Here is a 24,464-nt window from a genome sequence, read left to right as displayed (position 1 = left end):
TAGCAGAGGGAAATAAGACATTTCCTCCAATGCAGCAAAGTATAAATATTCTGTGTAGGCATGAACTTTCCCAGCTGCAGGAGCAAGGAAAAAAAAGCCAGACTGAGCAGTTCAACTTCCCCAGCGGGGAAGAGCCGTGTTTTGCTGATAGCTCATAATGATAGCACTGTAGCTTCATAGGAATATCTTGAATAAATGCTGACAAAGCATTCAAATCTATAAAAATTGGGGGGGGGGGGGGGAGGGTTGGTTTAGTATTTCCACTAAATGAGTATATGATTTTTAGTCATCGTTTCTGGTTATTATGCATTCTAATATCTCTGTGGATGCTCAGTCATTCCTCTTTCCTTCCCCAAATGAACCCTGAATTTTATGGTGCATATGCAAGAAGGCAAGGTTAAAACTATCCAGACAAGTATAAAAATAATTTCCTGCACTTCCTAATATTTGATTCCCTAAGGGACATCCTTGCCTCTGTATTACTTCTTATGAATAATAAAGAGCATCATTAAATTTCAAATATGCATTTGTGTGTCTTTACGGATTCTGCATCGCATCCCTGCACACGTATATAGAGTATGATTTGCTATTTCATATTCTTGTGCTTCCTGAACAAATGAAAAACAAATGTCATTTAAAGTACCATGGTTTGCTTGTTAGTGGACCTGGCTGTATTACTTCTAGCATCCTAACTCATTCCATTACAAAAAGCCTGACTCTTGTGCTCATACTTTTACTTGTCTCCTTTCATTCACAGTGAAGGAAAGGCTATTGACAAACTTAATTTTTCATTTTGGCTTTTATATTGACAGCTGTATCAGGACTTGAAAATATTGAAATGAATACTGTGAAGGAGGACAAATCTCATAACTGCTTACAAAAAAAATTGCTGTTGTGCAAAAATGGAGAGTAATTTTTAAAAAACGCAGGACTAGCAGAACACAAAAGCATGCTCAGAGGCACTCTGTAAAGGCTTTATAATGTAGGAATATGAATTTCATGTATAATTTGCAGCTCATGTCAGGACTACAGTAAATGCAGCAGTAGATTACAAATGAGGGACTGGTGTCAGGTGAGTTAGGCTGAAATGTTGTCACTAAGAGCCATAAGGTATCCCAGAGCTTTATTCTGCTAGAAATTGTCTTTCATTTCATACTAATTTAAGATCTTGGATTTTTGGTGCCTTCTGTGGAAATAAAAGAGGCACAAATATATTTACAAAACTGATTGACTCAGTCATTCCTAAAGCATTAATTTTATTCTGTTGGATCTTCAGTTGCCCGTACAAAGTGAGTAACTGCTCATTGTGCACACCAGCCCAAGTTCAAGTGCTTCTATCGATTCTCTTCAAAATTGCAAGATTGGCAAAGATTTGCTTAGCATATTTAACGTTATTGATAGAGCTCAGAACTTTTTGAGCCCTTTCAATGTATTTTAGCTAAATTTCTGTGTGAATTTACTATAAATGAAAACTTTCCTTATTTTTAAAATATATTTTGTATCTAGCTTTAAATAGTTACAGTATGTACCAAAGGGACCTTCTTCTGCATCTATAAGGATTTGCCAAGTCTTATCTTTAAATCTTTAGTAAGATTTAGATTCACTAATCCTTAAAAATCTCTTTGACAGGACACTGATCTGAAAAAAACAGTGGATGAGAGCGCCCGGATCCAGCGAGCCTACAACCACTACTTTGACCTGACCATTGTAAATGACAACCTGGACAAAGCCTTTGAGAAGCTGCAGACGGCCATCGAGAGACTGAGGCTGGAGCCCCAGTGGGTCCCCATCAGCTGGGTCTACTGAGCTGCTCCAGCAGGAGCTTAAGTAACAAATAAAGTCAACAGCAGCAAATGTGACGTGTAGATACTGATGAGAACCTGCAGCACCTGTGCATTTTTACTCTGTGTATATTCAAAAGTACACTGTTCTGAATTTTTATAAAAATGTTGAAGAGAAAGTGTACTTAAATATGTAATTTATTTTAATTTTTCTAACTTTTTACAGATAACCTTTCTATTCATATCACATGAAGGAAATGCGTTTAAGCATTTTTCTATGTTTTGATTTAGTACCTTTGCCTTTTTCATCTAAGAAACTTTCATTCACTTCAACATTTACATCTTGGTCTTACATTTTCACTGTGATTAAAAAAAAGATACTTGAAACAATTTTTGTAAAATTTGTTAATGTCAGTGTTTAACTGATCAAAAGTCTATAGCTCTTATTAGGAAAGAACACTAATTTCTTTGGTTTTTTTTTTCTTCTTTAAAAAATAATACTTTCATGGGAGCAGAATTTTAAATATTTAAAGCAGTAACAAAAACACAGGTCCAGTTGCTCCAGCCACTTTCAGCTTAATGTTGGTGCATTCCTTATGTTTCACATTTTTTTGATATCTCTCGATTTAGATAATTTTTGTGTAGATTCCCTTATATCTGTCTCCTGAAATTATATAGAGCAATACCTTGCAAGCTGCTTATTAGGCTTTCTTGGGAGCCAACCTGTTACCCATTACAGTTGAAGTACTGACATTAGAAAGTCATACACAAGGTAATTCAGTGCAATTTGAATAATGGTGAAGTAGCTTGAGAGAGAACCTGATAATGTGGAGCTTGTAGGTGACACTTAATGTTTAGGACTATTTATTCACACTTGTGAAAACACATTGCTTAAAAAAGAAAAAAGGCATTTTCTTTTCTTAGAACATTGTTCTGTATTTTTATAGTGGTCTGTGGCTTCATTTCCTGTGATGTCTAGCTGGGTTATAAATTCCTTTTACATATTTGTGTGATCAACTGCTGTATTTTATGAGTGTTGTGTAATGGCATTTCTGTGCTTTTTCTTACATTGTTTTTAATTGCATTTTTCATTAGATAGCTTGTGAATTAGAAACTTTCTGCTAAGAAGCAATGTTGTTTATGAGTTTTTTGTTTACAGTGTATTTCCTTTTTAGTGACAATTATCCCCTCAGTAGGCTGATTGATATAAATTGTATTAGGTTCAGGTTCATTGATCAAAACTTAAGCTGATGTAAATTTCTGCTTAGTGAGAACAAGAGGAAAATACAACTTATTGCTCAGATGAGCTCTTTTTGTGACCATGTTTTATATGACACTGTCAGCTGCTGTATATAGTCACATTCACCATCACATACTGGGCTAGGTGTCTAAACTGAAGTCATCTGTTTAATTCCTCTTCAATCTGGTGACAGGCACCTGGCTTCTGGATTCTTTTTCAACACCAAACTGTGACCGGAATGCTATCAAAAGGCATCTTCCTCAGAACTATTTCTGGAGGAAGACAGGCCTAGACACTATAAAACAGCATTTCTTCCTGGGGCTCTCAAAAGACTTTCATGTGCACAAGGAAAAGATAAAATGGAGTGGATGCAGTAGAGGAAAACTGTGTTTAAAAAAACCTTCAAAACACCTGTATACAACAGGTGGTTTTTACACAGCCTGTAAAGTTGGTTGTTGTGGGGGAAGAGGAGCAGAGGAGACTTGAAATCCCAGTGTGTGTGGAAAAAGTTGAACTTGTGTATAGCACAGGAGATCTTTGTGGCTCTTAATACTGAGATTTCAGTCTTTCAGAGGGAATATTAAATTCTCTAAGGAAAATTTGTACCACTACTTTTTTTTATTGTTATGCTTTCCAGGATGTGTTTTATCTGGTTTTGTTTAAGTTTGGCAGAGCTCTTAAATGTGGCACCAGCATGGGGCTTGTAGTTTTCTTTCCCAGGAGACACGTTCTGTGATCCTGTTGCTCAGAGGCTGCTTTGAGAAGTGGATGGAGTGTCGTGTGCAGCAGCAGATGATGGCAGGGCTGTTGCTTGGCTATTTCAGTGGCTTGCTTTCGGCACTCTGTGCTCAACATGACTGAACTGTGTTTGTGTACTGTGTCATGGGAGACCTCCATATGCTGTAAATAAGATGTGCTGTCTGGACAGATAAGATGCCTTTTCATTATCAGTTAGAAATCCTTTTATTTGTGATGCCAAAAGTAGGCTGACTTCACTCTTCCCCAGTGAATGGAACAAGAATATCCTTCAGTTTACTCACCACAGTACTTCATATTGCAAACATCACTTATTCTCATCTTTTTTCCATAAATTTACTGAACCAAGCACATGAAACACAGCCACCAAGGTTTAGTCAGGAAAGCTTCTCTCTGCTCATTCTGTTTCCATCCCAGGGAGAAAACTGTCAAGAGAGTTTCCCTAGTTAGCAATCTCCAAAATAGCCACATATTTGCTAAAGCCTGAAGCTTTAATGTTTGCTACAGGCTCACACCGTGTGCTTAAATCAGGCAGTGAAGCATGGTGGCTGAGCTTTGGGGAGTGGTGGTGGTGTAGATGGCAGTGAGCAGTTCTACAGTGCAGTTGTGAAGCAGTAAGAGAAGGTGACTTGCTTGGATTGGCACAAAGATTGTGTGGAAGTATCTGCAGGTCTGATTTGGATGTCTGCGTGCCAGGTTGGGGCACCCCTTGCATCTGTTTGTTAAATCTTGAGAGTTCATGTTGGAGTGTTTAAGGTGAAAGGGGGCTTTGTTTCTTTGTGGTAGTTTTGGGTTTTGGCACAGTCAGATTTTCATCAGATACTCTGCTTAGTTTGTCCCCACCTGGTAGAAGGACTGGAAGGAGAATAACAATTACTGTCTTTTAAAAAGAATGTTCTTGGAGGTTCTTGAAATGCTGGCGTTTCAGTCACATCCACGGCAGGGACAGTCCCTGCCTGGAAGGACATTCTGTGCCAGCTGTTGGACAGGGGCCTGTACATTGTGCAATTAGGGGAGAAAGACACTATGAAAGGCTCATTTTGAGCAAGCGAAAACATTTCCTAGAACACATGTTCAGAGTATTTTGGAGAAATTAAAATAACTGGGATTTCATGTTATCTCATTCTGTACTAAGCATTCATTTTTCAGATACTAACAGGAAAACTTCACATAGACTGTTAAAGATTACAATAGGTGTGTCTGAGCGAGGTGAAGATGCTGCTAAATGTTTAAGATATGTGGTATGTATCACAAGATAAATATTTAAGTAGTTTAGAAAAGTAAATTATCAAATAGTTGTCTGTGTATATGTATGTATGTGGATGGTAAAACAAAAAATGCTCATGTTGGTTATCACATTACTAAGGTACCATGACTTAATCCAGAAATGTACCTGCATGTGAGACTTTAGAACTGGTACACTTCTCTACCTGGTTTATTGTGTTTACTAATGTATATTTTTCTAAATATACAGATATTTCAATCTAAAAAAATTCTATATTTATCTGTAATTTCTATCTGTTTTGGACAGTGCATGAGGTGCTGTAAAATTCTGTACATATAGAGACTTATAGAAGAAACACTGTAGTTGCTCTGTGAATGAAAAGTTATACATAGAAGTACAGTCAGTATGCCAAGATCTGTAAGTTATTTCCCTGAATTCACCAAAAATTTACTTAAGCGTGCACCAATCTCAATTCTCCTGTAAATACTGTGGTGCACTGTGTACCCAGGTGATGACCTTGCTGTTTATAAGTGTTATGGCAGGTCTGCTTTTGATGCCTTAAGGCATCACTTTAGGTTCTGCATCATGTGACAAGATGCAGTCCAAGTTTAGTGGGATAATTATAATGGAATACGTCAACTTGCAGAGATGTATAAAGGTCTTTCAAAATGTTCTGCAGATCTACAATAAAGGTAAACATGGAGCAGAATCACAGATCTTTGTTGGCAAGGAAAATCGAGTTCATAACCAACGCAGTATCTGTGATTTGTGCTGTGTTCTCGGCTCAGGGCAGCTCTGTGTACTTAGCTTTGTGGAGCAGGATGGCAGATCAGCTCATTGCTTTTGAATTCGTGTTTGTATAAACTGTCACATCTTGGCTGAGCTCAAATTGTGACTTTTTTTTTTCCTCACCCTCTTTACTTTCTGCATTTTCTGAAATCATACTTAAGTGACTTGCTTACAAATTGCCTGCAGCTCAGTGCTCAAGAAGTCACCTGGGTTTGGTTTTGGTTTTTTGAAGAGGGTGATTCAGCTAAGAAATAGGAAACATCTTTCTCTTTGAAACACAGCAAATCCCTGGCTAGGTACTCCCTTGGGCCAGTTGGCCTCTGCTGTGCTCAAGGACCAGTGGAGAGTGATCAAGCAGAGCACTCCAGCGATCAGGAACTGGGTTCTTACCTGACACCTGAGCCAATATTGTGACCATAAACTCCCTTCACCTATCCCATGGCTTCCCATCCAGGCTTCCTGTAGCTCGCTTCTCCGCTCACACTGACCCTTGAGGCCGTGTCCCAGTGCATGGGCAGTGCCTCCTGCAGCAGCTGCCCCTTTGCCCACTGTGCCTGTGGGTGCAGCTCTCAGACAACCAACAGCTGGAGCTCTGTCACATGTTGTGCACATCTGTACAAGGCTGTTTGCTTCATGCGGGGTTTCCTGCCTCACCCAAATTCCAAAGAGCTCAAGTACCACATGGTTATTGCCAAACTTCATGATGCTACTTTTGCAGAAGTGGTGAGATCCTTTTATTGGTGTCTGTGTGGTGGGTACTGGATCAATGACTCTCAGTCTGCTGGGCCTCTTGCCTTAAATACCCCTCAGCTCCCAGCACCCTCCTCTCCCCCAATGAAAACCTCTCCTGGGCCACTGAAAAGGTTTCTATCCTTAAGGGTACTGTACTTTCTCTGGTGGACTGTTGTCACTGACAGTGCTGAAGTGCTGGCCCTTCTCTTTTTTTCCCCTGGGTTTTTTCCTTTTTGGTCTGTACTTCTTAGTTTTCACATATGGGCTTGCTGATGGGAACTGTCTGTATTATAGAGGAAGTAGTAGTTAACAAGAACATCAGTATTTAGGACTGGTATAACTTACTGGTTTTAGGCCCAAGACAGAACCTAAAAATAATAATAGAAAACACTTGTAAAATAACTTGTTTTGATTATTTTTACATGCAGCTTTGGCTTCTATTAATATTAAAAGTGTGCTTGTGCCCACACACATAAGCACCCATATATATATAGATAAAACTTTGGGGTAAATGCTGCAAGAATTCAGGTAGTGTCTACTAATTTACCTGAATTCTCCACAGTGGGATACTATTTACCAGTCACATTGTCAACTGCTGAATTCTCAGTTCTTTTGCTGGTACTGCAGCTGGGATTTACTGGTACAGGCTTAAAAACAAACCCCTGCTGGGTGAAAGCTGTTAGGCAGTTTCACCTACAAATGGAATTTATTCAGCAATATTTATATTTTATAGAATAAATGACACTTGAAGTAAATGAATCTTTTTCTTGGTATTTGGAACTTTGTTATGCTCATTGGGTATGGAATTCCTTTTGCTGCTAGGACAGTAGTCAGGTAACAGTTAAAGTAGTCCTGGAAACACTTTCTCCATTTAGCCTTTTCCTTTTCATGTTACTAGTTCCATGCTAATGCTTTTCTGTGCAATTTTGGTTGTTCCCATGGCTGAACCAACTGTTGGTTACTCCACAAGCAGCCAACACTTACCTGAATACAGTAGAGCCTCTTCCAAAAAACCCAATCTTTCCATTACCTGACCTCTCACATGATCCATAGCATAAAGCAAAATGAACAGCACTGCTTTGTACAGGCAAAAAAAGGTTTTGACTGATTCTTGTTGGTTTAGGTCTTGTACACAATTATGTATGGAGATATCTGTTGAAATAGACTTTTCCCCCTAAGAAAATGCATGTTGAACATCTCTTCCCACCCCCCATATGTTGCCCATGTGTAACATTTGTGCACTCTGGTGTGGGAGGGGAACTGCTTCTGTGGGGTTTAAAATACAAGAAAGTTTGCTGCTCTCTGACCCCACACCGGGCTAAGAACTGTAGGATCTTGGTTGTGTTTGGGTTTAAACGTGTATTAGAACTCTGACACCATGTGTTTCCTTACCTTGCTTCTTCTTACAACTGGCTTTGCCAGGTGAAAGCTCTCATGGTTTTCTGTTTTGTGTTTTTTTTTATTTCTATGGTATATTAAATTAACCTGGATTTGAATTTGTAAAATTTTCAAAACTGCTCTCCTGTAAGAAATAGTTTCTTTAGATTAAAACTTCCTATAAGAAAAACCTTAACTATTAGCTAAAATTTTTAATGTAAACCTGGAAATTATTTAGTACCTAATTGTTTGAATACAGTACTGTAGAGCAGGCCTAGGATATGGGACTTGTTAGCATTGTGACTTCAAACTGATAAAATCAGCTACTATGTGGGACATTTTTAAATTGTGACTTATTTTCTAAGACCTCCCCGCCTTGTCTTTTTCACTGCTAATATTTTCACAATAAACACAGCCAAACATAAAAATGTTAATGTACAAATGATGAAATTCTGTTAATTCCCAACAAAATATTTTTGTATATAATAAAGATTTAATATTGAAAAAATATGACTGGCCTTTTTTTTTTATTTATTTTTTTTTTGGTCATAGTCTACATTTGAGCCACATAACATATCAAGGACCAGTCTTTGAATCAGCCTCCTCTGAAGCAGCCCATGGGCCTTTTACCACCTCCTGTGCTAGGGAAGACCACATCTAAGCTTGAAAAAGCATTTTCCATGTGAGGCCAGCCTGGAATCACTTGTTTGTCAAAGAAGTAGTCCCCAAAATAAAAACAATGGAAATTACATGTGTAAGTTATTCTATTGTTTTGACATAGCATTTAATAGAAAGCTTTTGTACACTCATTACAGAGGCAATTTTTACTAGTGATGGGCAAAAGACAACTTTTCTGCTTACACACCGCTCCCAAAAGCAGAGTTCCATGCTTCCAGCTCCTAAAGGAGCTTTCCTTCTACACCAGCACGAAGTTCAGGCAGTGCCATCAGCTTCACTTAAGAGACGAGATGCAGAAAAGCCCACATCCCAGAGCTATCCTGAGCTCTCAGGGAATGCAAAGGCACCGTGGTGCTTTTCTGCAAAGTCCATGTCCTCAAGCAAAGCTGAACTGATGTGACTTTTTAAAGGCTTCTTAGGTAATCTGCTCAAGGCCATGTGGGAATAGAGCAGGAAACTGAGCAGAACTCCCACCCACCAGCTACGCTGCAGGGCCTGGTTACTGATCACCCCCACACAGGTGCCTGCTTGTTTGTCTCTCAGTCATCTCACGATCTCATCTGCAAGCACTGATACTCCACCTACTTGGAACATCTTCTCATGCCCACATTTACAGTGATCTCTGCTGCATTTCTGTTCCATCTGTGATTACAGAAAATTAGGATAGAAAAACAGGCATAACAGTTCAAGCACACACAGTGCTTTACTAATACTTTGCTATTAGTCAAAGAAACAAGCAAAATATCTGCACTGAAAATGTCATATGAGTAAAATAATCACTTTTGTGGTGTGCAGCAGGGACCCTTCATGTGCACAAACCAAAAGGCATTGCCGTACCTCAAAGATCAGAATGCAGTTTAAACAGCTGAAACTTGCTAACATGAATGAGAACATACCAGAAAACAGAAATGCTGTACAGAGGTATAAATCCCTAAAGTGGTCTTGGGGGTTGGAAAAGAGGCTTTGTTATTTCCTGCAGTGTGCAGTTCACATCCGTAAAAGTCAAATTAATAAGAGAATTAATAATTAATAAATAAAGAGAATTAATTAATAAGAGAATCTAATCGAGTACCTTTTTAAGAGCCCTTCACTGCACTTCCTCCAGAGTGAAGGCATTCTGCACACCCAGGCTTAAAGGAGCAAAGCAGCTGCTGCATTGCAGAACCCTGGGCTTCCAGGGCTTGCCTGTTTGCTTGCTTACAAAAAGCAGTTTGTACTTTGCTGTTTTCTCCCATGCATATTAATGCAAGCTATCCGGCTGTCACTGCCCTGCAGATCTGACACCTAGCAAAGGAGCTATGTTCAATTTCTCTTCCATGGCTCTCTTTTGTAATTTCTCCCCTTCATCCCTTATTTATGTATTTTCCACTGAAACTGCATAGTCCCCTGGTCGCCCTAATTCCCAGCTGTGCTGCCCTAAGTACCAACAGAACAGCTTTAGAGCTGATCCCAAATACACCAAAATTATAGAGCTACAGAAGAAACAACAGGCTAGAGCAAAAACTGGATACTCAGTTCAGCTCCTATACATTCCCACCTAATGCATGAAATCCATACAGTGCAACATAAAGAACAAGTGGGAAGAATCTCGGTTCTTTCACAGTTACAGCTTTTACAGAAGACTCTGTCATTTCCAGATTAATGTTTGATGAAGCAAACAGTCTTTGCACGACCTCAAACTTCCCTCTGTCAGCAAGAGTGGCCACCAAAGGACTGCTCAGTGCCACAGTGCCATCAGCTGAAGCGACGTTAGGCTGGATTCGTGAGAGAGAGCAAAAGACAGAGACATTAAAACATTTTCCAAGCACTGCTGTTCCTGCCATGGCTCAGCTCAGTTCTTTCACACAAAACCACCAGAGAGCTGACAAGGCAGCAGCAAAAGGTCAAGATTCCCTTTGCTATTAGCCCTGACAAGTACAACGTACTGATCCAGAACCAAAGCTCCATGGCACGCTTTAAGGAGAAACAGCTCTCCTGCTGTGTCAATTCCCGAGCTCAACTCCTCTCACTGCACATCACACTTGCCTGTCACTCTGAGCAAACAGAAGAACTCCCCTTGCCCCTACATATTTAATGGATTTTACTATTGTCTTTGTAAGTGACTGTAAAAACCTTAAAAAATATCACAGAATCATAATGTTTTGGGTTGGAAGGGACCTTAAAAGATCGTTCAGTTCCAATCCCCCTGCCACAGACTAGGGTTCACTAGTGCCTCACCACTCTCATAGCAGAGTTTCTTCCCAGTATCTGACCTAAACCTACCTACCCTCCTTCAGCATGAATCCAGTCCTCATTGTCCTGTCACTACATGCTCTTGTAAAAAGTCTCTCTCCATCTTTTTTGTAAGCTTCCTTCAGGTACTGTGAGGCTGTAATTAGGTCACTCCAAAGCCTTCTCTTCTCCAGGCTGAGCAAATCCAATTCTCTTATTCTTTCCTCACAGGAGAGGTGCTCCATTACTCTAATGCCCAGAACCATTCCTTCAGCAGTTTCAATAAATGGCCTCAGAGTTTTGAGACTGCAGGGTTTGCCAAGGTTCAAGCACTGTTGCTATCAAAGCAAAATATCTGTTTCCTAAGGAGAGGTGCTTACTGTTACTGAGACTTTAAAACAGTGAGACTATTAGAAAAATAAAACTGGAGCTTAAGTTACAATTTTCTTTTGCTCACAAGCCATAAAATCTCCCAAAAACAGCAATGTTCAGAAGTTAGGTATGCACCTGCAGTAAACTGTGTGCTTCATTTGCCATGTCAGACTCTGACCTTGGCAAAGCACTGCCTACAGCTGAAATTCCCACTGGAACTTGTTATCTCCTCCTTTATTGGGGAGAAACATGGCCAAGGACACAGGCACTCCCTGCTGCTGTGTCCCATCTCCGTTACTCACCAAACAACACAAGGCTGGAACAACCTGGAGGTCACAGCAGGCATGCAGCAGGACAAGAGTGTCATCAGGCAGCTCTGTCAAGGACACATTCACAAGCAAAGATCATTTCCAGTGAACCCTGCCCCAGGCTGGCTGCTGGAACAAGAGCTTTATCAGGGCCCTAACAGGTCCTCCTCAGCTGGACGTTTGGAAGAAGCTGATCCAGCCCCTTCCTGCTGGCACAATAGAATGGGATGGGCAAAGGGTCTGACTATCTCTGTCCTTGAGAAAAGGCACTGGTAGAAAAGGGGGTTTCCTCCCCATCATCCTTGCCTTCTCCCCAAGTATCTCCTCAGTGTTTAACTCTGAGTCAGCAGGCTGGATGAATGACTTAGACCTTGAATAAACCAAGAACCTATGCTCCCAAAATCTATATGAGATTCTAACTTCTGCAAAGCACAGCTTGAGAGGAATGGCTGAGACTGCCTTGGGGCTGGGAGATGGAGTAACTGACCCCTGTGGTGCCCTTCAACTCTGTAACAAAAAGGCTGTAATTCCTACCACAAGCAACAGGCATAAAACAGCTTCAGAATCTAGATCCAGCTACACTTATGCCTGGATTTAAACAGCAGACATTATGTCCAAAGTCAGGTAATAATACAACACATTCAATTAACTGTGCCCTGCTGTTAATGGCATCTGACAATTGTTACCACATCAGCAGGTTTCTATTTTCTATTTCTTTTCTCTCTCTACAAATGAGTTAAGCTCTCCCACTTGGGTCCTGTGCAAATATGGATGCACACAGACATTTTACTGCACAGTGCCAAAATTTACACTGGACTTCCCTTCATTATCTTAATGTCAGGGAATTCTTTATATATAAGAGAGAAGAGAAAAATCCAGGGAAGTGTGTCTTGGACTTTGCAGGTAGCTTTTAATTAACATTATGGTGCCAACTAGATTGTGAGGATGGCATTTGTTTGACATTTATGTTTAATCTCCTGTTTCAACAGCTGCAACACAACCCTCTAATTGCAGTGTCTCTGTTTTAAACTCACTTTTGCTAAATTTAGTTTGCACTTGAACAATATATGCTGTTACACATGAGACAACACCTAATTTGTAATTCTCAGCATTTAGGCGGGAAGGACTCTGGCATGCAGTAAGTACAGAAATTAGTTTGCCAAACTGCAAATGCTCACACTCAGCAGAAGCAAAGTTGAACAGTCTTGGGGGAATGTGTAATTTACACACAAAATCTGTCAGTGATTGAGGGCTGAATTTAATTCACAGCTAGGAATGCTAAGCACAGTATACCGAACTCATAAAAAGGGAACAGAACAATTTATGTTCATGCAGCTCACCAACTGCTCAGAGAAAGCCATAAAAGCTTTAACATGGAGGGAGCTTCTAAAAGGAAAATAAAATTTTAAAAAGGGCTTTTCACAACATACCAGATAGAGCACTGATAAGAAGGTGAGCAGCTGAGAAAAGTTCTTCATCCTGAGGCTGATATTTCTGCAACAACAGCTCACTCTGTAAACTGCACCCTAAGAGCTGTAAGAAGTCAAGGAGGTCTCTTTGTTGTTCTAGTTTCAACTCCTCCAGATCTGGCTTGCCTCCTGTGCAGATATCATCAAACTGAAAGCAAAGAATAAGCAAAACTTCTTGAAAAGAGAAAAATCCAAGCAAAAGAGAATGCTAGTTCTATTCTGAAATTACTTTTAGGAAGCAATCCAAAGGTTCTTTATCTTACCATGTCCTCCAGGGCAGTCACCATTTCTTCATGGAGCAAGAGCTCACAAAGAGTTTTATATAAAGCTCTTTGCTTGTGTTCTGGAAGCTTCACAAAGGGCTGGAACTGGGTCTTCAACCGTGACAGATCTTTCCCAAGAAAGCAGTGGAAAATAAAACTAAGTATTTCTACACAAGTGCCAGTAAAAACAAATAACATTTTGCTATGTGTTTCATAAGCTCATTTATCACCACACCTTGACATCCTGATTTCCTCCAGCACAAGTTAAAATGCAAGGCTTGAACAGATCTGGTCTTATTTTCTATGGAGCCAATGAAACCTCAGTGCAAACATTCAGAAAGAAGAATGGCTACCAAGAATCAACATTTTGGTGTACTGTATTTTTAGAATTTTAAAAGTCAATATTAAATGTTAACCAACTAACTACACCTTATGTCCCCCACTTTAAAATTTATCTCCAGAGATATGGCAGAATGAAGAGTACTCATTAAGTACAAGGGAGAGCTCTGCATTCATTTTCTCACAATTCAACTATATACTGAAATTAAATCTTTTGTGACATGAAATTACCACTTTGCTAAAAAAAACCCGAAGTTTTCAAATCAATGCCAACTGGAAGGTTGGAATCTTTTGGGGTTTTTGCCACATTCCAAAAATGTGGGCATACAAGTGTTCTCAAATTTGCTTAAAAGAAATCTTCCTTCATGTCACTCCAGTCAAGAAACATGCTCAGTTTAAAGACGTCCTTTATAACTAAAAAATTACTTCACTGGGGGGGAAAAAAAAAAAAATCTGCCACAGGCAGATATTTTGTTTATCTGATGTATTTGTATGAATTTGTCTATACAAATAAAAGAAACTTAAATGTACTTCCAAATTCTTTAGTAAAAACATTTTTTTAGCTTTTTAATTTTCCAAGAGGCAGCAGAGGTTAAATTCTTTAAAGAAATCTCTGAGCCTTTTAAGCAAGAAAAGCAAATAGGTATGTCAAGCTGAAACAAAAACTAGAACAGTGACATACCATTCTTTCACAAGTGTTTTATATATATTGTTTATTGAAAAACTATTAACCAAGGGTGAAAGTTAGAGACAAGAGAGGTGATATTAATCAGTAGAACCAGCTGTAAGAACTCCACAAAAAACTGAAGAACAGCATGGTGTGTTCTGAGGACTTGAATGGTCTTCCCTTTTTTCATTCCACAAGTAACATTCCAGCCTCTTCTTTCCACCTTCCTACAATAAAAACTTGTACCTGGACCATTATACCAATCTGCAAATTTCCATTTAAACAATGTTTTGATTTTATCAGTTATAAAGCTTCTCAGAAAACAGAGGCTAAGTAAAGGCAAGGGAGATGTCTATGCCTGAGACTTAACCTGTAACTGAGAAGCTTTACTGAGAGTACTTTGCAAATCATAAGAAACTATTTTCAGTGACCCTTTCTGAATGAAAGCATGTATCATTACTAACTTGCAGAGGTAATCTGGAATATAAAAAAGCTGTCATAAACATCTGACTTTGTAAGATGGTATTTATGACAGATGGATTTGGAATGCTCACTGGAAAGGGTCCCCTGCATACACTTACTGCAAACTGATTTTTTATATTCTTTCTGTGCATTCCCCCAAGAGTTCCTGATAAGAGCTATTAAAGTGAACTAACAAGATTTCTTACTTACTATTGTACCAGATTATTTCTGCTTATCAGGTTATTTAATTCACTGTAATATAATCATGCAAAGCATTTCTGGTAATACCTTGTTTCAATATACTTATAGAAGCATCACTGGGAACGAGGTTTTTAGCCCCAGAGTACATCTCATTATCAACAGCATCTGGCTGATAGAGGAACGCAGCATCTCTGAATTGAACTGAATGAGGATAAGCTGAGCCTTCTGTGCTTTCCTTTTCAAAACCTCCTTGCTGTTCATCTAGCAGACAGAACTCTGTAATTAGAAATTCAATCAAAACCAATAATTAATAAAATACACAAGCAATTACTGAATGAGATGATAGCTTGTATTTTCTAGTGCTCTTGCATGTCATTTCTCCATGTCTTGTCTCTCCCAGATGGAGAGAATGCCAGTGGTTGCTGTGCATGTGAATTATTGAGCATTCCTGCAGCCCTGATGTCTGGAACAGTGTGTACAGACAGAAGACCTGTGGTGCAGCTGCCTCCTACAGAATGACACCAGCTCCTGTGAGCTAAATTAATGTAGACAGAAAACAACATGAAAACTTCCTGCTGATACTGTAAACCAGAATGCTGCATACAGGAGGTGTAGGTAGGAATTCTTGATGTTTTCACATAATCACAGAATATCCTGAGTTGGAAGGGTCTCTCAAGGATCACTGAAGTCCAACTCCTGGCCCTGCACAGCACCATCCCCAAGAGTCACACCCTGTGCCTGAGAGTGTTGTCCAGACACATCTTGAGCTCTGTCAGGTTGGTGCTGTGACCACTTCCCTGGGGAGATGTTCCAGCATCCAAACACCATCTGGGGGAAGAACCTTTTCCTGATATCCAATCTAACCTCCCCTGACACAGCTTGGAGCCATTCCTTGTTGCTGGTCAGCACAGAGCAGAGATCAGTGCCTGCCCCTCCTCTTCCCCTCTTGAGAAGTTGCAACTGCAGTGAGGTCTCCCCTTATTGTCCTTTTCTCCAGCCTGAACAGACCAAGTGACCTCAGTTGCTCCTTGCATGGCTTCTCAAGGCCCTTCACCATCTCTGCTGCCCTCCTTTGGTTATTCTGTAATAGTTTAGCATTTTTCTTACATTGTGGTACCCAAAAACTGCCCCCAGCATTGGAGGTGAGGCTGCCCCAGCTCAGAGCAGAGCAGGACAATCCCCTCCCTTGCCCAGCTGTGATGCTGTCCCTGATGCCCCCAGGACAGGTTTGGCCCTCCTGGCTGCCAGGGCACTGCTGACTCATGTTCACCTCCCAGGTCCCTTTCTGTGGCACTGCTCTTCAGTCTCTCACTCCCCAGTCTGTACATTTTCTACCCACTAAGAGACATGCTGTAATGCAGGCAATGGAATCCACTTATGAAGGAGACACATGAAAGTACTCTCTAAGATTTGTAAGAACTCTTGAAGGTCCTTTACAGAGCTCCTGTTAGCCATGGCACTGACAGACTCCTCTTTCTCAGCCAAGCCACAGGTCCATCCTCAAGTCCTCCAGGTAAATGGACAACAGGAGACTTCTGAGAGTCTCTAAAGGACATCACCCAGGGATGTTTCCTAAGAGAATCATTCAGCAATAACTGTCTCTCTTCAGTAACTTCACAGAGGAAATAACATGCCCTGGCTGAATTACCCTTTCTGCCTCCTGTTCATGACAACACTGGCCAAGCTCACCCAAACAGGATGTCCTTGTCCTGCCATCCCAGTGCCCCCAGCCTGATGAAGTTAAAGGTTCCTGGAAGGTACAGGGAGCCTTCAGAAGAGTTATGCTGACAAATCTAGGGTATCACTTCTGTGCTCATGTGTCCAACACTGTGCCTTAAAGATGCAGAATACAGTCAAAGCCCTATGCATATTCTGATCATCTTTTATTGGCTCAAATGTAAGATTTGAATGTGTACCCATGGCACTCTGCAGCCGGTCTGAGGGGAGCACAGGCAGGCTAGCAAAAGAAACTCAATTTTGAAGTAATACCTGACAGGAAAGGGAAAAAAATGTAACTAATCAAGCACTCACATGTAGCAGGCACAAAACCTAAATATAACCTTTCTGCAGTTGTAAGAGTCTGTCTCACTAAATTAAGGACATTCAAAGCAGATGAGAAAGCATGGAGTGCACTCCATCAGCAAAAAGCTTTTTCAAAGGGAAAGCAGACAAAGAAATTCCTGCCACAGAGAAAGAAAGACAAACCTTTATGCTTGCATAACCCTTCACAGAGAAGAAGGAGCTACAGAGGAGCAGAAAGCGATTAACATAAGCTAAGAACTTCCCAATGCAACAAGACTCTGGACAGCAGATGAGGCACCACAAAGCCACCTCACTCAAGTTATTGTCATTGAAAATAACAAGGCTTTCACATGAACCCCAGGGAGGAAGACTGTGCTAATAAACTGCCTCCCCTCCTGAGGCAAAATGATGCTAATAAGGGAAACCAAATTTTCAGATGATGCTGTTGAATCTTCTAATAGGACTCAACTCACAGGAAAAAACTCCAAATTCTGTGTTAAGAGGACTGTTAATTAATTCTGTATTGAATTCTACTATGTCCATCGATGACAAGCCTCCAACAGTGCAGTTAGAGCTTGTTAGTTACTCAGAAATGTTAACAGAAATTCAAGAAAACCTGAGATGATCAACGAAAACAATCAAAGAGACTCCTTTATGTGTAAAAGTGAATATATTGGGACTGTTTAATTTACAAACATTTAAGAAAAAGCAAACCACACACATATAGCAATGAACAGAACAAAACAAATCAGCCAGGTGCTTTTATATCCTGCTTTGTAAAGCACAAACAAGAGACATTTCAGCCCTACTTTAGAGACCCAAAACTGCAAAGCCTTAAGCAGAAACAGCTTTTACATGAAGAACATGGAAAATCAGCCTGTAGAAATCAAAGAGAATTATTACAGGAAAGCACAATGGTAAATGGATCAGAAAAGGATTAGATCCTTCTTCCTCTTTAAAAGTTTATTTATAAAAATACTCAAATATGTATAGTCACATCAGTCAGAACAGTGAAATGAAAATTCATATACTACTCTTCCTAACATAATAACTTGGGTACTCGCAGTGGCAAAGAAAGAGAAACAATAAAAAGCTAACATGCATCTTACTCTATAATTATCTGTGAAAAGAATCCCACTAGGTTATACCTGCTACTGGTCACTTTCAGTCTCACGAGAAAGGACCACATTAGTTAAGATTTAACTTCAAAGGCTATTTCTATTTTCCATAAACAGACACTGATCCCTGCTGCTCAGACATTAACAAGTTGAAGTTTAGGCTATTCTCCCTGGCAAAGCCCTAATTTTGTTGTCTGTTCCTCCCCTTTAGCTTGTCAATGACACTCAGGGCAAGGGAAAATAGCACAAATTTAAAAAAAAGAAGAGGCAGGACATAGGTTAAGATAAAACATGAAACAAACTGAGCTGGTTTTGAGGCTTTAAAGATGTTAATACTAAATATGAAAAAAAAGAGCAGAAAAATAAGGGGAAAAGAGCAGAGAAATACAGATCATTAACAAGACCCATCTATTCTTAGCTAGCAGGACATCACAATTTCATGTAGAAATCATCTATGTAGGCTATCAGCTATATACCTATGGAGTCAGACAGCCTTAATTGCACCTCATTACTCTGAATTACATTTCTATTATAACCATGACGTCGACATCCTCTGCTATTACTTCTGTGCTCAGTCTACATCAGCGTAATTCCACTTTTCAGAAACTTTTTTCAGGTTACATAATATTTACTTCTATTCCTGAGCTTACAGACTTCCTTAGTATCAGAAGTATGATGGAGAGTTAATCCCTGGATTCAAATCTCAACTGTATTCCAATTATTTCTTCAATGTACCTCCTGTTTCTTTCCACATCAGTCCTTTCCAACTTCAGCTCTACTATCTGATTTTATTCCTCCTTGCATAACATCCCCTGAAACCTCCTTTAGGTCTGTGAGTTTAAGTGAGGATAGACAAGAAAGAAAAACCCAAATGATTGTGCAGAGCAGAGATACAACTACCCCCAAAGCCAATTTCAACATTTTTTCTAATCTGAAAAATATTCAACCTGACATAAGTAAAGCATGACCAGAAAACATGACAAGGGCATTTCTGCAACCACACTGAGGGCAATCTTTAAGTGAAACTGTAAAAGCCAGAAAAGTTTAAATTCCAGGCCTGTATGTATGATTCTGTTCTTAACAAGACTGTTGTCTAAACATTCCTGGTTGACAATTGATTTACATTCAGGTCACTCTCTGCAGCAGGTGAAGGGAATAGCCCAGGCCAAGGGCCAGCTGGCTGGAAGCAAAATTGCAGAAGAAGACCTGGACAACAAATCCAAGAGGATCAGTAGCATGCCCTTGCTGTTATTGAAGTTTGCTGCACACTGGGCTGTACTGACAAGACTGTAGCTTGTCAGTGGACTGATGGAACTGAATTTTCAATTTGGGAAAGAGGTCTCCGTTTTGCAGTTTTGGACACCTGTGTACAAGCCCCACATTCACAGACTGGAGCAAGCTGGCAAACAGCAGATACTAAGGAAAAAAAAAGTTTACCACCACAGTGGTCTAATATGGCAACAGGCCAGAGGAGTGATGGAATCCCTGTCTCCAGAGATAAATCAAAACTTTATAATAGATAAGGACATGAACAATCTGATCTAACTCTGAACTTTGACTGAAGTTCAAAAGTTGGCCCTGCCTTGAGCAGAGGCTTGAGCTATGTGATCTCTTGTGGTTCCCTGAGACCTAAGTCATTCTGAGTTTACAGTGCATTCAAGCAAGTGAAAAAGCATTACTAAATCAGTTTTTAAATTACTAAATCAACATTTCTAGCACAAATAACTATCAAGGCAAAGGACGCTATACAACATGATCACCTTCACGCACAGGGAAACATAAAAATCATTGTCTGACAAACAGCTTTGTCCACAGCTGAACTGTGTGTCACAAAAACTGAGCTTTTCACTTACCAAACTGGCCATTCTGCTTTATAAACAGCTCAATTACACCGTAGGCAATAGTGGTTGCAGGAGGAATTTCAAGGATCACGCTAGAATCCTTCACCAGACTTCCATCTTCACTTACTGAAACCTACAACACAGATTTATTCACAATGTACCCCATTCAGCTACTGTACAGCTTAAACATACAATGAAGGTGAAAAAAGAGAGGGAGAATACACTTTATTCTCCATGATGTCTTATCAAAGCACATGCTACATCTGGCACCTAAGACAGGAACTACATGAAGAGTGAGGTAGAAATACAATGTCAAGAGCATCTCTCACACTCTTAGCTACCCTGTCCCAGCACAAAGTTGAACTGCAGGCACAGTTTTTGCCACACATGAAGCCCCATGTCACTAGGAAATGGTCACTCACTTCAGTGTCTGCCTTGCCCAGTTCTACTGTGACATTTCTTTAGCCCAGCTGGAGGCTGGTACCAGAAAGGCAGCACTTACAAAGAAGGCTCTTATACTGCAATTCCTGGATTCCTGCAACTGGGGACACACTGTACACAGAAGTGAGTAACCTCCAGCTTTAAAAAAATAAAATTAAATTTGCAATAAATAATCATGTTTTGACTTTGATAATTCCTTCCCAATTCAGAGGCAATTTTTCAGATAGCCTCATAATGCAGTTAATCTCTACTCCCATGATCAAAAACAAAGATACCCAATAAATATGAAAAGTCAGTAGACACTGCAACCATTTGTGATGAATGATTACTTGGCTTTTCACATAAACTTGATTCAGCAATGCATTTTGCTATTCAACTTGCAATTAATTGTTTTAGGTTTGTTTCATGTTCTGCTGTAGGCAGGAAACTACAGAGAAACAGAATCACAATTTGATAGTATTGATGGAAACTATATTCCAGGCTCATACAAAAATACAACATTTTTTGCCAGAAAGGCAATGGAAAAAACATTTACCCATACAGAATCTTCACACCAAAACACTGCAGTTTGTTCAGCACATTAAGAAATCACAAAAAATACTCCAAAGCCCATTTGGAGAAATCACTGTTTCCCAGATAATGCAAATGTTCTATTCCTTGAAGATTTTTATTAACTTTTACCTTTATTGTTTTTGCAGTGCATCCCACCACACCACTGACTTTTTCTTCTGTCTGGATATGTTCAGATATTGTACACCTCTGAGTTGTGATTATCTTTTCTCTCAAGATGCACAGCACCTCACGTTTTCTTTCTATAACTTGCTGAAGTAAACTACTCTTTAGATCTATTGTTCTGAAAAAGAAAATACACCATTAACAATACTATAATTGTGAAAAAAACCAAAACCAACCACATTTTCTTAATTGCTCAAATAAGCTTTTATTGTAAAAATGAAAATGGTTTCTGTATGAGCAGCCTCCTTAAAATGATGATGCCCTCTTTTGTTATTTGGCAGCAGTAAATATCTGATTTCCACAGTAAGTCCTCACATACATATTGAATTCTTGATTCCCTACTCTGAGCAGAAATGGATGTTGTCTGGATTATTTCTAAGCAAAGAAAAAAAGCAAGAGGGAACTAAAGGCAACTTTAAGCTTCCTGGGTAATACAAAACCAACCAGTTGGGCTCTTGGACACTGGACTGAATCCTCTCCTACTGTGAGCTCACACTGACATTCCCATGGCCATGGCAGGAGGTGCTGGCTGGGGGACACAAAGACAGCAATGCCTCAGTGCCAACCCTTGCTGTTTGCTATGGATCTATTTCAGTGCTCACTTAAACCCCCAACAGGCTGAGTGGGACCACCACTGACCAAGTATATCAAAGGGCTGAATGAGAAAACACAGATTTCATTGATTTTGAGACTGGGGATTACTGAAAAAAAACCCCACCTGCTTCAAAGTCCTGTGGTATTCATTGGTATAGACTCAAAATTTAAAATTGGTGACTGTCACAGTCAAAAAAAAAACAAAAAAAAACTGTGGGAGGGAGCTCAAAACTCTAGCCTAGGAACCAACTTAATAAACCACCCTACTCCACAGAATAATTCAGCATCTGTTTAAAATGCCACTGGAAATAATTCTACCATTAAATTCTTCTTAGAATAAGCAGAAGACTGAACTCCAAAAACAATACAAGAGATTTATATTTTCTAAGAAAATGTTACAAAATCACTACCTTTTGGGGTGTTAACAGACTTTCTGGTAAAGGTTAAAGCAACTTCTTAATTTTATTTAGTTGATTAAAATGTGTCAATTATATTATACTTTTGCAAAATATTAATTGGAGGTCCTCAGGTGAGATGTATTTTTTTATGAACAGGTAATCTAGTAAAACTGTTGGAATATTAAGGGATTACTATACCTGACTCAAATTATTCCGTTTTTCTCCTCCCTTTTGGCATAAATGGCTATTCATGGAGCTAAATGGCAAATTCCCAAAAATGTGACAGAAAGACATGTCTGACTCCAATTCATTTAAATCAAGATAACTCCACTTTTAATTAAAAAGTTTTAGATTTATTAGATTCTGAAGTTTTGAATTTATGCAGCCTGTGTAAGTCTGAAGTCAGCTGAGGTTTTTATTGAATTAAAAATATCCTCAGGCAATTTTTGATCTTTGGAGAGTTACATGCTTATATGAAAGTTCAATCAGTTGGAATGAACTGTCTGAAAACCTTAAAGTTGATTGTTTAGACAAGGGAAAGAAAATACCTCTGAAGCAATGCAGCAGCCACTAGAAAAGCACCCCCAAACATTCCTGAGATTATTAATATAACATTTTTTCCTTTGGTGCAAAGTCATGCTTTATGCTTGGAATGCAATAAACCTCTGGATTAAGTAAAAACTGAAGAAATGTCAAGGAACCACAAACATCACTGTTCTTAGAAGTGTCTGCCAAACCAGAGTCATTAGTTACAGTCCATCCAACCTATCATATACTCCACAATAATTATTTATGTTTCTAAAGTGGTGTGCTCTAAGTGTCTTGAAAACAGAAATTAATGCACTAAGAACTTGCAGTTTTAACATTTGACCTAGGGAGCCACTGGCAAAAAAAAAAAAATACAGTGAAGCAGACAAAAGCAGTTTGTCATTTGCTTTCATGTGTATTTTTTGACTGTTTAAGAAGATGACAAACTTGCTGATTATCTCCAAAATTTAGAGGAAAAAAACCCTCAAACAATCAAAGGTAGAAAAATACCTATTAAATAAAGATTTGCTATTTCTGAGTAAGTGTTAATTGAAGAAGCATACAAAACATGACCTAACCCTATGCAAATGAATTACCCAAATAATTCAAGAGACTTTTTCTTCCATCTGCTTCTGCAGCATTCTGCCTGAGGCAGGACTGGCTCAGACCCTGTCACCTCCTGGCTTTGAGGTCCAGATGCAGCAGTAGCAGCAGAGTGGCAGAGCAGAAGATGTCCTTAACTTGCAGAGAGGGATGGTGAACAAATCCTGGAGGCAAGGCTGGAGGAGCTGCTGCAGCATTGAGGGCTATGGAGTGACAGTGACACACAAGGACACGGAGCCACCTGCTGCAGCAGCACTCCCCAGGCAGGGCCCAGAGGTGACCTGGGATCAGCACAGAGCTGAATGTGTGTGCCTGAGACAGCCACTGCCACAGCCCCAAGGTTCAAATTACTTCAGTGGGATGTGTCCCATTGTTAGCCCAGAGAAATGTTCTCCTCTGCCCAGTAAGTTTAGTGAGCTCCAAATTCAGAGCTTTCAAACCTGCAGCTACAGAAACCTTTTCTTCTAGGATAGCACAGTTAAGTGTTCTCCTCTAGACTTCTGGCACTGAGCTTTCTATCATAAAACAGAACTCTAGAGTTGCATGTGGGCACATCATGAGTTATTACAGCCTGTTGAAGGCAAAATATTCTGCTCTCCTCAGCAACTCAGAGAAGAGATGACATGAGGTAAGCAAGTATCCAGCTTATCTAAATTATCACTGAAAACAGTCATCAAGAGCAAACCACAACAAGGTTAAAGTTTGACAATCAGAGCTTCAAGTATTGCAGGACAATAGCCACTGAGTCTATGACTGTACTTTTGCAAGAACTGAACTTACTTGCCAGCATAACAGTTAATGTAAGAAAATATCTGAATAACACAAGATGGCCTAGTTAAATCCCTGAGAATCCATGCATGCAAAGCACATGAATTGCATTGCATTTTTTTATTTTACAGGTCATGTTTCAGAGCTTTTACTTCTGTTCTACAACCATGGCTCTTACCATCTCTTTCACTCTGTACTGTACCAGAGCCCCCATCAACCCTGTACCATTTGTACTACATTACCATTACCCATCCCACCCCAAGGAGCTGAGCTGAAGCACTCAAAAGTAACACTATAGAAAAATAATGAGATGTTGGTTTGCCAGGTCCCATTATCAACACACAGAGTATATTTTATTTTAAAATAAAAATTATTTTAAAGATGCACATTATGGGGTTTTGCTTGATTGTTTGTTCTGCTTAAGCAACCTTCCTGAGGTCAATGATTTACTATGCTGGGAGCTTTACAGGTCAAACATGTACATAAAATAATTTCTTTGAGTTTTGGTCTCACTCCACATTTAACTGGATTAAACACTTCTACTCT

General features: G+C 39.6%; 2 protein-coding genes across 9 annotated transcripts in view; one reads left to right on the top strand and one right to left on the bottom strand.

Moving 5' to 3' along the window:
* Positions 1-8,003, top strand: part of PALS2 (protein associated with LIN7 2, MAGUK p55 family member) — a 58,547-nt gene extending 50,544 nt beyond the window's left edge. For all 5 annotated transcript variants that reach the window (XM_056482705.1, XM_056482701.1, XM_056482704.1 and 2 more), the window contains exon 12: positions 1,630-8,003. In XM_056482705.1, coding sequence (XP_056338680.1) covers positions 1,630-1,806 — 177 coding nt within the window. In that variant the 3' untranslated portion in view covers positions 1,807-8,003. The remainder of the gene's footprint in view (positions 1-1,629) is intronic.
* Positions 8,004-8,655: 652 nt separating this feature from the next.
* GSDME (gasdermin E) overlaps positions 8,656-24,464 on the bottom strand; it is a 33,422-nt gene continuing 17,613 nt past the window's right edge. For all 4 annotated transcript variants that reach the window (XM_056482707.1, XM_056482709.1, XM_056482708.1 and 1 more), the window contains 7 exons: positions 20,974-21,145; positions 19,864-19,984; positions 14,958-15,146; positions 13,202-13,329; positions 12,900-13,086; positions 11,464-11,537; positions 8,656-10,332 (listed from right to left, as the gene is read on the bottom strand). In XM_056482707.1, coding sequence (XP_056338682.1) covers positions 10,102-10,332; positions 11,464-11,537; positions 12,900-13,086; positions 13,202-13,329; positions 14,958-15,146; positions 19,864-19,984; positions 20,974-21,145 — 1,102 coding nt within the window. In that variant the 3' untranslated portion in view covers positions 8,656-10,101. The remainder of the gene's footprint in view (positions 10,333-11,463; positions 11,538-12,899; positions 13,087-13,201; positions 13,330-14,957; positions 15,147-19,863; positions 19,985-20,973; positions 21,146-24,464) is intronic.

This window comes from Oenanthe melanoleuca, chromosome 2, assembly GCF_029582105.1.
Source record: "Oenanthe melanoleuca isolate GR-GAL-2019-014 chromosome 2, OMel1.0, whole genome shotgun sequence".
Classification (NCBI taxonomy): Eukaryota; Metazoa; Chordata; class Aves; order Passeriformes; family Muscicapidae; genus Oenanthe; species Oenanthe melanoleuca.
Note: the sequence above shows the minus strand (reverse complement) of the source record. Positions and strands in the feature narration are given on the sequence as shown.